Source organism: Cottoperca gobio, chromosome 11, assembly GCF_900634415.1.
Source record: "Cottoperca gobio chromosome 11, fCotGob3.1, whole genome shotgun sequence".
In the NCBI taxonomy this organism is placed as follows: domain Eukaryota; kingdom Metazoa; phylum Chordata; class Actinopteri; order Perciformes; family Bovichtidae; genus Cottoperca; species Cottoperca gobio.
The window spans coordinates 2948790-2961835 of record NC_041365.1 but is presented as its reverse complement, the minus strand read 5'-3'; the positions used below and the strand labels follow the sequence as shown (position 1 = coordinate 2961835).

The 13046-nt window shown below is 48.0% G+C and overlaps 1 protein-coding gene across 1 annotated transcript in view; it reads left to right on the top strand.

The window, feature by feature from the left end:
* The window catches only part of col16a1 (collagen, type XVI, alpha 1), a 63343-nt gene that overhangs the window by 12481 nt on the left and 37816 nt on the right, over window positions 1–13046 (top strand). The window contains exons 3-5 of the mRNA XM_029442630.1: window positions 5608–5794; window positions 10114–10237; window positions 10936–11217. Of these exons, the coding sequence (XP_029298490.1) occupies window positions 5608–5794; window positions 10114–10237; window positions 10936–11217 (593 nt within the window). The remainder of the gene's footprint in view (window positions 1–5607; window positions 5795–10113; window positions 10238–10935; window positions 11218–13046) is intronic.

Below are 13046 nucleotides of genomic sequence, written 5' to 3'. Positions count from 1 at the left end.
ATCCAGTGACTGTTGAAGGTCACAGACCGATGATGCCATAAGGACCACATCATCTGCAAAGAGCAGCGATGAGATCCTCAGGTCACCGAACTGCAACCCCTCTCCTCCACGACTACGCCTCGATATCCTATCCATGAAAATCACGAACAGGATTGGTGATAAAGCGCAGCCCTGGCGGAGGCCAACATTCACGGGAAACGAGTCCGACTTACTGCCGAGTATCCGGACACAACTCTCGCTTTGGGCATACAGGGATTGGATGGCCCTCAAAAGTGACCCCCTCACCCCATACTCCCGCAGCACCTCCCACAGTATCACCCGGGGGACCCGGTCATACGCCTTCTCCAGATCCACAAAACACATGTAGACCGGATGGGCGTACTCCCAGGCCCCCTCCAGGATCCTTGCGAGAGTTTAGAGTTGGTCCGTTGTTCCACGACCAGGACGGAATCCGCATTGTTCCTCTTCAATCAGAGGTTCGACTACCGGCCGAACCCTCCTTTCCAGTACCTTGGAGTAGACTTTACCAGGGAGGCTGAGAAGTGTGATACCCCTGTAGTTGGCACACACTCTCTGGTCCCCCTTTTTAAATAGGGGAACCACCACCCCGGTCTGCCAACCCCTAGGCACTGTCCCAGACTTCCACGCAATGTTGACGAGGCGTGTCAACCAAGACAGCCCCTCAACACCCAAAGCCTTCAGCATTTCTGGACGGATCTCATCAACCCCTGCGGCTTTGCCACTATGGAGTTGTTTGACTACCTCAGTGACTTCCATCAGGGAAATTGACGATGATCCCCCATCAGCTTCCAGCTCTGCCTCAACCATAGAGGGCGTGTTAGTCTGATTCAGGTGTTCCTCAAAGTGCTCCTTCCACCGGCCGATAACCTTCTCAGTTGAAGTCAGCAAGGTCCCACCCTTGCTGTACACAGCTTGGATGGTTCCTTGCTTCCCCCTCCTGAGGTGCCGGATGGTTTTCCAGAAGCACCTTGGTGCCGACCGAAAGTCCTTCTCCATAGCTTCTCCGAACTTCTCCCACACCCGCTGCTTTGCCTCTGACATGGCAGAAGCTGCCGCCCTTCTAGTCCTTCGATACCCTGCAACTGTTTCCGGAGTCCTCCCGGATAACATAACCCGGAAGGACTCCTTCTTCAGTCGGACGGCTTCCCTGACCACCGGGGTCCACCACGGTGTTAGAGGGTTACCGCCCCTTGACGCACCTAAGACCTTGAGACCACAGCTCATCACCGCAGCTTCAGCAATAGAGGTTTTGAACATCGCCCACTCAGGTTCAATGCCCCCAACCTCCACAGGGATGGCTGAAAAGCTCCGCCGGAGGTGTGAGTTAAAGATCCCCAGGACAGGGCCATCCTCCAGATGTTTCCAGTTCACCCGTACTACCCGTTTGGGTTTACCAGGTCTGTCCAGAGTCTTCCCCCACCCCTTGATCCAACTCACCACCAGATGGTGATCAGTCGACAGCTCCGCCCCTCTCTTCACCCGAGTGTCCAAAACATGCGGCCTCAGGTCTGATGATACGATTACGAAATCGATCATTGACCTTTGGCCTAGGGTGCTCTGGTACCACGTGCACTTATGAGCATCCTTATGTAAGAACATGGTGTTTGTTATGGCCATTCCATGGCTAGCACAGAAGTCCAACAACAAACGACCGTTCGGGTTTAGATCAGGGAGGCCCTTCCTCCCAATCACGCCTCTCCAGGTGTCTCCATCGTTTCCCACGTGTGCGTTGAAGTCTCCCAGCAAGACTACGGAGTCCCTTACTGGAGCCCCCTGCAGGGCTCCATTCAGGGTCTCCAAGAAGGCCGAATACTCAGAACTGGGTTTGGGGCATAGGCACAAACAACAGTCAGAGTTTTCCCCCCCATAACCCGAAGGCGTAGGGAGGCGACCCTCTCGTCCACCGGGATAAACTCCAACGTAGCGGCGCTCAGCCGGGGGCTAGTGAGTATCCCCACCCCGGCCCAACGCCTCACACCTTGGGCAACTCCGGAGAAGAATAGAGTCCAACCCCTATCCAGGAGTACGGTTCCAGAGCCAAGACTGTGCGTGGAGGTAAGCCCCACCAGATCCAACTGGTAGCGCTCCACCTCCCGCACTAGTTCCGGCTCCTTCCCCCACAGAGAGGTGACGTTCCACGTCCCCAGAGCCAGCCTCTGCTGCCCGGGTCTGGTCTGTCGAGGTCCCTGACCATCACTGCCACCCATGTGACAGCGCACCCGACCCCAGCGGTTTTTCCCATGAGTGGTGGGCCCACAGGATGGATGGATGGGAGGCACCACGTAGCTTCTTCGGGCTGTGCCCGACCGGGCTCCGTGGCAAACCCGGCCACCAGGCGCTCGCTGTCGGGCCCTCCCTCTGGGCCTGGCTCCAGACGGGGGCCCCGGGCTTCCTCCGGGCAGGGTCTCTCCTTTCCTTTCCCTTTCTTTCATAAAGTCGTTTTTGAACCATTCTTAGTCTGGCCCCTCACCTGAGACCAATTTGCCTTGGGAGACTAGCACTAGGCTCCAGACAACACAGCTCTCAGGTTCATAGGGACACACAAACCTCTCCACCACGATAAGGTGATGGTTCCCAGAGAGGCTTACCTAACCTTTTCGCCATTATTCCGTTCTATTTGACAGGGGCTAGTCTAGGATTCGCATAGCCAGACTGAAAAAAAAATCAGAATGCGTCTCTGGTATTGTTCAGGGGGCCGGGCCAAATGTGGAGGCGGGATACGGCCCGCGGCCTTAGTTTGGGGACCACTGATGTAGAGCGTGAGCTTCACACACACTGATTCTGAGATGTCTTTAACTGGCCACTGGAAAGACGACACAGATTAACAAAACACCTGATAAAATGTAACATATTCACTCCCCCCCTCCTCCTCCTCCTCCTCTCTGTTCTCCTGTGTTCATTCTTCCTGCTCTCTCCACCTTCTCCTCTCTTCTGTTGCTTGACTTCTCATTGTGCTGCCCCCTTTGCCTGCAGCGAGGATTATTCCTGACAAAGCCTTCATCTTGATTCTGTGTGATGGAAATAGGGCGGTGATGAAAAACAAAACAAAATAAAGAGTAAGCAGAGACGAAAGGTAGATCTTACCATTTCTTGACTTCAAAAAAACCTGCGATGGGAGATATGAACAAAAGCTCTTGGTGTCTGTGTGTGAATATAATTTATTTTTTTCAAAGGCAGGAGTGTCTTTGTGAGGCTACAGAGAGCGTACGTTGTGCTGAGTCAGCCAATGGTTTCAGGATGGACCAGTCAAGTTATGAATAACACATGTGTGAATTGTTTGTGTGTGTGAGAGAGAGAGAGAGAGAGAGAGAAAGTAAGTGTAAGTTAGAGTGAGCGAGAGTATCAGAGGGCTCCGAAGACTGCTTGATACTTCCTGTACTCTCCACTGCATCTGTTACTTTGTTCAGAAGTCACATTCAATCCCTACAATTTCTTTGACTTTTCATCTCCAGTTTCTCTCCGTGTACTACAACACCACTGCTTGACAGCTCTCTTTTGCGCACCTTGATTTGTACTGTTATCAGACAGCGATAACATAATGGCGCACTGTGCAGGCAGACAGGCTGCAGTGCAATGCTTTGAAACAGTCTTTGTGTTTTGAAAGCAAGATGAGCAAAAGCTGCAGGGTGTCAATTGATGAACTTGATAAAAAAAAGAAAAAAAGGTGATGAAGTGCTGAATGTGATTTAATTCATTCTTGAGCTGAGCCTCCGTGAAATTAAATTCCGCACTCTTAATTAAAGTCAGTTGGATGTTATTCTTTAAGTAATTATATTAGGCTCTATCGCCTCATTTTCTGTGTGACTTCCAGTCGGGATGAAGTGAAGTTGTGCTTGGAAACAGAGACATTGCATTCTGCAAAGGCAGCTCTCCATGCAGTGCACTAAAGCCTTGCTTTGGTTAGAAGTGGATTATTATACTCGGTGTTTAAAAGGGCTGTCACAATTGGACAAAATGGACATTCAAATATTCCTTCCAAAAAAAAAAAAAAGACGTACGTTAAAACTATTTTGTCTAACCTATTGTTGCGCATTATGTCCATGACACCGTGTGAGAAGTTATCTATACGTGACCTCCTCCTTTCCCCACAGACACTTACATAAGCTGATGGCCTAGTGGTCTAGTGGTACACCTTCCAAACACCATGAGCAAGGCGCTTAACCCTGAGTTGCTCCACTGTCCCTGTACTTAGTTCCATGTAAGTCGCTCTGGATAAGATCATCTGCTAAATGACCTGTAATGTTGGAGGGAGAAGGCCACGAGATCGCCTGAATGTTCCTACTTGCTTTAGGCTATATTGTATGTTATTTCCAGTAAATATCACCAAATAAAATGTGTGTTTTCTGTTTCCTACGTCTCCAGTCTAAACCCGAGCACACAGCAAATAGATGCGTGGTTAGTTTACATGCCATAAGGAGGACACGGCGTCACTCTCTCTATATTTCTTTGTAGAATTATTCCTCGTGACCCAATGTAACGTTTCATCTTCAATCGCTGAAAGGGACGTTGTGTGACTCCCATCATGCCGTGCGGTCAGTGCGTCCTGCTTTTTGTTGTATTTTTAACAATCGAATATAAATTTTCATTTTCAATGTCTGTTCTTTTTCTAAAATTCTAATATATATTCAATTGACAGTCATAATGTCTAAGAAAGGAAGCTTTTTATTCTCCTTGTTCAAAGCAACAATCAGTAGTGACCTTCATATCCTCGTTCTAACACTTTTACTTTTATGTTTTTTCTTTTCGGAAGTGTGATAATAAAAAAAGACACCACCCTTCACACTCTTAGGATACAGAGCATTGCTCTTATTTGCTTCACTTGGTGTGCACGGGGCAGCTTTGAAAAAGGCTAAATGAAAATATCTAACCTTCAGCTTTGGCAGAAGGCACACATTAATGATTTACAATGCTACCGACGGCAACACAGTTTTATTTTTTCCCCGTTAACGCAGGACATCACCTGCCTTCACATTCTCTGCAGTTATAACACAAAATAGAAAATCAGTGCCCCCGTGGAACGTCTTGCTCGGGGTCCTCGGCCCCAAAGAGATCAATTAACTGTGGATCACAATGATTCACAGGGTCCGTGTCTACCTGTACAAGTCCTGTTTTTCTACACATCTCACATCTCTCTGTAGTGAGGCAGGCCACTCTGACAGGCAACACTTTTCTCTGTAACCTCCCCTGACAGGGTGAGAACATATCCATCAAACGGAAGCTACCGCGACAGACAAGCTTGGGCGCGAGACAACCTGTCAGACCGGGCTGTGTTCCTCTCTGCACAGCTTTGCCCTCATTGCATCTCACTCTCTGCGTTTTACACTTGACTCTCTTTCACCTCCACTGATTGCCCTCTACTTCTTTCCACCAGATCAATATTTCTGTTACTCTCAAATGTAAATTTGAAGTTGCCCGTTCAGTCTCGCGCAAATTCCATCTCACCCGGCAGAGAGAGTGAAAGGTCACATTTGAAATACCTTCTCCAAAGACTCAAAGTGCTCTTCTTGATATCTTAGGGTTTTGTGTGTTTACAGACACTTTTTAAAACCTCGTTTAACCCTCTGTGTCGTCTATTTGTCTCCACAGATGAACAATGCCCATCCTTACAAGTGGAGGAGTGGAAGTTTCCGCAGACGACCAGGCACAATATTACAGGTTTCAATCTGGTGAAGCGATTCTCCCTGCTCAAGAATAAAGATGTCAAGAGGATCCGTAACCCGCGAGGACCCGTCATCCTCCGCCTGGGAAAGGCCGCGCTCCTGCTCCCTACCGAGTGAGTTTACAGTGCATGCCTTTACCCGCAGCACTACGGTCAAATACGTCTCACGGAAACACGCTGCGTGTACAGCTTCGGGTGGTGCAGAATGTATTACAGGAAGTGAAATAAAGTGCATCTTCTGCTGGATTTTTTTTGCTTTCTGTAGGCCAATGTCGACAGGCTCTCTCCTTTCATGTCTGAACAAAGAGAAAGGCAGAGAGTCTGAGCACTGCGACTAAACAGCCTCTGAACCCTCACTCAACATGTCAGCGCTGTCCAATGTCTGATGTGTAAAAAGCAGACACTTGGCAAACCACATAGCAAGGGTCAGTCGCTGATTGCCTTCCCAGAAATACCACTTCATTCCCCTCGCCACTGACGCCGGCTTGTAAAAGTGAACTCCGACAGCCTTTTGGTTTTCCGGTCGTGACCGCCTATACTTACTGTAACTACTTTTCACATGAAAGGTCTTTAAGCACAAACTATAGAAGTGATGCCTTAATTAGTAGGCATAATGCAAGGGAAGGAAACCTAAAAGATACAAGGATGTGAATTTAATAGCGGTGTTTTAGAGCCAAAGCGTGTTCTTAACTTGTTTCTGGGCAAAGAGACCGGCAGCCATAAAATCCAACAGAGCACAACATGATTTTTGCAGCTTGACATGGTGTAATTATGCTTTCCTGGGTTTTCATGTTGTTATTACACAGTAGTTGGGTGTAGATTGTATTTGGAATTGTGTGACAAGTGCTTATTAGGGTTATGTGCCGTCTCTTTTTTCAGCTCTTGCGAATTATAGCTGGTTTTCAGACGGCTGAGCTTCTTCACTACCCACTGATAAAGCAGTTTTTCCAGAACTTGCCAATTGGGTCAGCGCAGAGTATTTTATCACTCTGTCCCGCACTGTGAGCTCCTCTTGCTTGAAGACCCGATAAATCTGTCTACAAAACACTCTTTTCAGCGGAGCCATTTTGTTCTAAAAGTGTCACATGTATTGTTTGTCACAGGCTTAGAGACTACATGTCCTTAGGAAAAGAGAGGAGGGGAGGGGGGGGGGGGGAAGGGAGGGCAACACAAAAAAAAACTGTCACTTCTCAGGAAATCAGCATCTTTGGAGCCAAAGAGGAAAATCCAAGAAGTTTTTTGTTTTGCCTCTAACCATACAGAGAGAGGACGGGAACATCCATTTTCTGTCTCTTCTCTGCTGCCGGGTTGGGATTTTGTTATGGTGCAAGCGTTTATTGAAATGAAATGCTGATGCCATGGAGAGCTCTGCTGTCAGTTCTATCTGTACAGAATGCTACCTGGGTGACTTCTCTTTAACTCAGGCAGAGAATAATCAATGTTAGCGCGTCAGCCTTGCCTGTCGGCTGCCTCTAATTGTGCTCATTATACACAGAACTCACTTTCTTTCATCACCCGAACGCCACAGAAGTAGATATGAGAGAAATCAGAGAGGACTGTTTATTGGCATCAGTAAGTTTAATGTTGCCTTTCTTTCTTTATTTAACAAACAACCAAAAAAAGAGTAAAGTTTTGCCTTCTTAAATGGCATTACATGGAGGAGTTTCAAATATGTAGAAAAGAAGAGTGGAGACGGAGAACAGATGAGCGATGTGGTGAGGGAACAAGAGGGTTAAAGGTTTGAATCCAAGCAATAAGTGAATGCATCAGAACAAACCCTCAGGCTTGTTGCAGCCTTTTTCTCTCAGTGTGTGTGTGTGTGTGTGTGTGAGCTGTGTGTGAGCTGTGTGGGTGTGTGCTCATCTGCTTAAATCTGTCTGTTTGTACAGCATGAGTGCAGTTGCAGCGCCTCACATTCTTATTATTTCCCCCTTTCTCCTGTCCCAGACTATATACTGTATATGTTGTATAGCCGTACGACACATGACTCCCATCCACCGCACACTTCTCGTTACTCGAGCAGCAGCTTTTATTCATCGCCAGCGAGGTTCACTGAAGTGAGAGGCGCGTGTAGAGCAACTGGAAGCAGCGTTTTGCTTTGTATCAGAGGCTAATCCAAGCTAACACAGATGAGTGACAGTCAGATGAAGCTACTTGTCTCTTGCCTCTCTCAGTGTTCTGCTGACAGTGGAATGGGCACCAGTCACACAGCTGATCGCATTAATTTTAATTTCAGCTAAAATATGATTTGATTGCTTTGGGCCTGTTTCTTTCATGCAGCTAAAGTGTGTAGGAGAAAAGGGGGACGCAATTGTGTGCTATTATGGCTTGAGGCCAAGGTATTTATGACAGAATTAATATGCACGTATTACCACAAAGCAGAAGTGCTATAAGTTGTTTACACGTTAAGTATTTTGCTGCTGTTCCTTGTGCAGGAATCGCTTAATAAGCAGAAGTGTAAAATTAATTTTTCGTGCAAATGCCCCGAGCTGCGAGTCCGCAAGAAGGCTCGGGCAGGTGATGACAATAAACCACTGAGATGCATCGTCAGCAGTACAGAAGTTTTCAAAGTATGTGCTGCTGTCTGCACAGTCTGTGCTCTTCCTACAGTTGTATACAAATTGTTTAGAATACCACAAATGGAAGATAGCCAAAGGGGGGGATAACAACACGGTAACGTGTAACAACATTTGGCCACTATAGATTCTTTTAGCTCCTAGCTGTTTCAGATTCCGCTCACTGAGGTGTGTATAATACATTCAGGGATAGAAACCCTATCCACTGAAAGCAATTGATTCCATCTCGATTACAACTCGGTACATGCTGCTATGCACCTCTCCAGGTGATATTCCCATTTTAAACTAGAGATCTGCTTTTTCGACATTAGATTTCCTCTCTCCCCCCTCTTCCCCTGTGCCTCTCTCTCTCTCTCTCTCTCTCTCTCTCTCTCTCTTGGCTCACACTGACGTTCTTCTTCTACTAAAAGAAAACAACAAGCAAAAGTAACTTTCTCTCCGAGTTGGGAGAGGCTGGATCTGAATCTGTCCGGCCCATACTGAGTGATTTATCTCCCCAATGTATGTTTGTATATATATATATATATGTGTGTGTGTGTGTGTGTGTGTGTGTGTGTGTGTGTGTGTGTCTTTCTGAATGTAAAAGGCCACGGTGTGGGACTTCCAAGCTAAAAGTCAATATTTTGTGAGTGACTCTGTGCCCTGCAGCTCGTGTCACTAATCGACAGCAATAGCACTCTCCTCTCAACATTGTTCTCTCTTTCTTTCTCTATCCGTCTGCCCGTCTCTCTTTCTTGCACACACGCTCTCATTCCATCTTCAAAATGTCTGCCTACACGCTATTAGCTCTCTTGTATTATTATATTATACACACAATTTAATTATTCCCTCACTATAATTTCTCTGCCTTTCTTTGTCTTTCATTCTCTCTTTTTCCTCCAGGTCCAAAGTTTTTTTTTCTCCCACTCATCCTCTCTTTTGTTTTGACGTCCTATAGTTGGCTGTTTTCCCTTGGATCATCCCTTAGTCATAAATCACTGTCACCCCACTTCTAGAAGCGGGAAACCAGCTGCCAGCATCAACAATTCTGTGTGCGTGCGTGTGTGCAAAGAAAGAGAGAGAGAGAGAGAGAGAGAGAGAGAGAGAGAGAGAGAGAGAGAGAGAGAGAGAGAGAGAGAGAGAGAAATGGAGCAAGAGAGAATATTTCAAAGTGCTCACCATCTCAGTGAGCATGCCTTTCACTGGGCTTGTTTGTGGACCCTTCATCTCTCAATACATCTTCACACATCCATGCAGTGAATATTCGAGTGTGTGTATACTTGTGTGCTTAGATGCCCTTGACCGAAACTGAGGGATGAGGCTTGCTAGACTGTATCTGCTATGAAAATGAATGCTGGGGGGGAGGGGGGGTGACACAGACACACAGCGTTGTATTATACCGCTCGCTGTGGTCACAAAATGTGAGGAGAAAAGCAAAAAGGATGGAATTATAAGAATGCGTCAAAAGTCTAAAGATACTTACGCAGGAAACGCACGTAAGTCGTTGTCATTGTGCTCACAAGGACGTCAAAGAAAGATACGTGAAGCCAAAAGTTGTCTTAATTTGTCAAAAGCTTAATTGCATGTGATGTTAGCTCCCTGGCTACCAACTGCATTCGTGTCAACTTAGATGGATCGTCTTCATTGTCCCAGAGTGAAATTAGTTTCCTCAGCTTGCCTATGTACACGTCTCAAAATGAAAAATGTACGCACAGTATTAACCGGACACGTGAACACATGTGCAATTAACCTCCGACATGTATCCCTTAACCTGCACCTGCAAACACGTATACAGTACAGACACATTTATTACCGGTACTTAGTTTCGCCGCAGGGAGGAGTCACGTGTCCCTGACCTTCTGACCTTCTGTGTTCCAGTCAGGTGTTTCCTCTTGGCCTGCCTGAGGAGTTCACTCTGATCTTCACCCTGGCGTTAAAGAGGGCTGCCCTGAGAGACACCATCTACCTCTTCCAGATCTCTGATCAGCAGGGATACCCGCAGGTGCAGCCCCCCCTTCTGTCTTTACACATTCCTGCATCCCTCCGCAACCCCCCGCGCATCTCTTTCCTCGTATGACTATTCCGTCTCTCTCTCTTCCTCGATCACTGACCTTTTATTCATCACTCCTTTTGTCTACTCATTGCTCCTGTCCCTCATCTCTCTTTTGCATAGTCATCCACTTTCCCCTTCGATTTCTTCTCTCTCGTGACACCTTTTCAATTCTCTCCCCCTTTCAATCCCCCCCGTCTTTTGTCTTCTCTTTCAACTTCATTCGATTCCCCTCCCTCTCTCGCTCCCCCCTGTCCCTCCGCCGCTCTTCCCTCCATCATCTTCTGCTCTCCTCGTTCATTCACCTTCATTGTTATTCATGTGTGTTCCATGATGAAGCACTGGAGTCCCTCAGACTCCCCATAATCACTGAGAGTCTGAGGCCAGCTTTAAATACTCAATGTGTATGATGGATGATGGCCAAGTTGCCTCATTAGGAGTGATTGATTGGCTGTACGGCTAGCGTGTGTAATTAATATGTCTTCCCCTTTACCTCATCTCTGCTACTGTGTTCTACAGCTCTGTTAGCTGGTAGCAGCGTGTACACATCGCTCTTTGTGGAAGCTACTGCCAGTCAGACGTCTTGAGATGCAGACGTCATCGTGTCCATACCCTTTGGTGTTTAATTAGCGCTTGTGTTCGAAACCCAGTTCTCTGTAGACCTCAACGGCCCTGATGGCACCCTGTCCCTGCGCGCCAGGGGGGAAGACCCCGCAGCTGACCCGGCGAGCTGCGTTTTCACCGGGGAGGGGGTGGAAGCCCTGATGGACTTGAGCTGGCACAAGGTGGCCCTCAGCGTGCAACAGGGAGCCGCCTCGCTCTACGTCGATTGCAACTCCATTGAGACCAAACCCCTGGAGCCCCGTGGAGCTCTGCCCGCTGACGGACACACTCTGATGGGCGTTCGGGCTTCAGATGCTGGGCCTGTGCAGGTACGGATCTGTGGATAAAGAAAAGTGAAATGAGAGGAGGATTTGTGTGAGCTTTTGATAAAATACACAATGTGTGACTGTCCCATCTTTGCTATTGAAGAGCTTTTGAACAAGATTAAGCTCCACAATGTAAATGTCATCTAAACTTGCTATTTGAAAGTGTGGTGACCTGCAAGTCTCTCTCTGTACAAAGAGCAAACTCTTACTTGTCTGTTTCAGAAGTGTTTTGATTGAGCCAAATTCCCTTTTTGGGACCTGTGCCACAGAGAATGGTAGTGCTGTGCTGCATAATGTAATTTAGTTTACCCTTGGCATTTATAATTTAACATACCGGGCTTTTTTTCCACACCTCCCTGTTTCCAGTAGGAAGGACAGAGTGAAATATTTTTGTAGTGAACCAAACCTCCCATAAAGGCCTTTGTATATTTTGTGTATGTGTGTGCGTTTTATACCATAGGCTATATCCCTGAGGGGCTGTTTTCTTCGAGGCAATCTCATTCAGTCCTGATTAAAAAATGTGAGCGGGCTACCTGGGAGAATGGGCCTGGAGTGAGCCGGTACTATTAACGCTGTATTGATCCACTAATCCAGGCACTTAGTTTGATGATCAATTAACCGGCCTAGTTAGAAAGCAGGCGAAGGCTCTTTTGTTAGCGCAAGGAGGAAGTGTTCAAACGTACACACACACACACACACACACACACACACACACACACACACACACACACACGTAAACCTCTGGACAAAGTGTTTTCCATCCATCCATCCATCCATCGTCTACCGCTTATCCGGGATCGGGTCGCGGGGGCAGCAGCTCCAGTAAGGAACCCCAATCTTCCCTTCTCCGGGCCACATCCTCCAGCTCCGACTGGGGGATCCTGAGGCGTTCCCAGGCCAGAGAGGAGATATAATCTCTCCACCGAGTCCTGGGTCTTCCCCGGGGTCTCCTCCCAGCTGGACGTGCCTGGAACACCTCCCTAGGGAGGCGCCCAGGTGGCATCCTTACTAGATGCCCGAACCACCTCAACTGGCTCCTTTCAACGTAAAGGAGCAGCGGCTCTACTCCGAGTCTCTCACGGATGGCTGAGCTTCTCAACCTATCTCTAAGGGAGACGCCAGCCACCCGTCTGAGAAAACCCATTTCGGCCGATTGTACCCGTGATATCGTTCTTTCGGTCATGACCCAGCCTTCATGACCATAGGTGAGGGTAGGAACGAAGATCGACCGGTAGATTGAGAGCTTTGCCTTCTGGCTCAGCTCTCTTTTCGTCACAACGGTGCGGTAAAGTGACTGTAATACCGCCCCCGCTGCTCCGATTCTCCGGCCAATCTCTCGCTCCATTGTCCCCTCACTCGCGAACAAGACCCCGAGGTACTTGAACTCCTTCACTTGGGGTAATGGCTCATTCCCTACCCGGAGTAGGCAATCCACCGGTTTCCTGCTGAGAGCCATGGCCTCAGATTTGGAGGTGCTGATCCTCATCCCAACCGCTTCACACTCGGCTGCGAACCGATCCAGTGACTGTTGAAGGTCACAGACCGATGATGCCATAAGGACCACATCATCTGCAAAGAGCAGCGATGAGATCCTCAGGTCACCGAACTGCAACCCCTCTCCTCCACGATTACGCCTCGATATCCTATCCATGAAAATCACGAACAGGATTGGTGATAAAGCGCAGCCCTGGCGGAGGCCAACATTCACTGGAAACGAGTCCAACTTACTGCCGAGTATCCGGACACAACTCTCGCTTTGGGCGTACAGGGATTGGATGGCCCTCAAAAGTGACCCCCTCACCCCATACTCCCGCAGCACCTCCCACAGTATC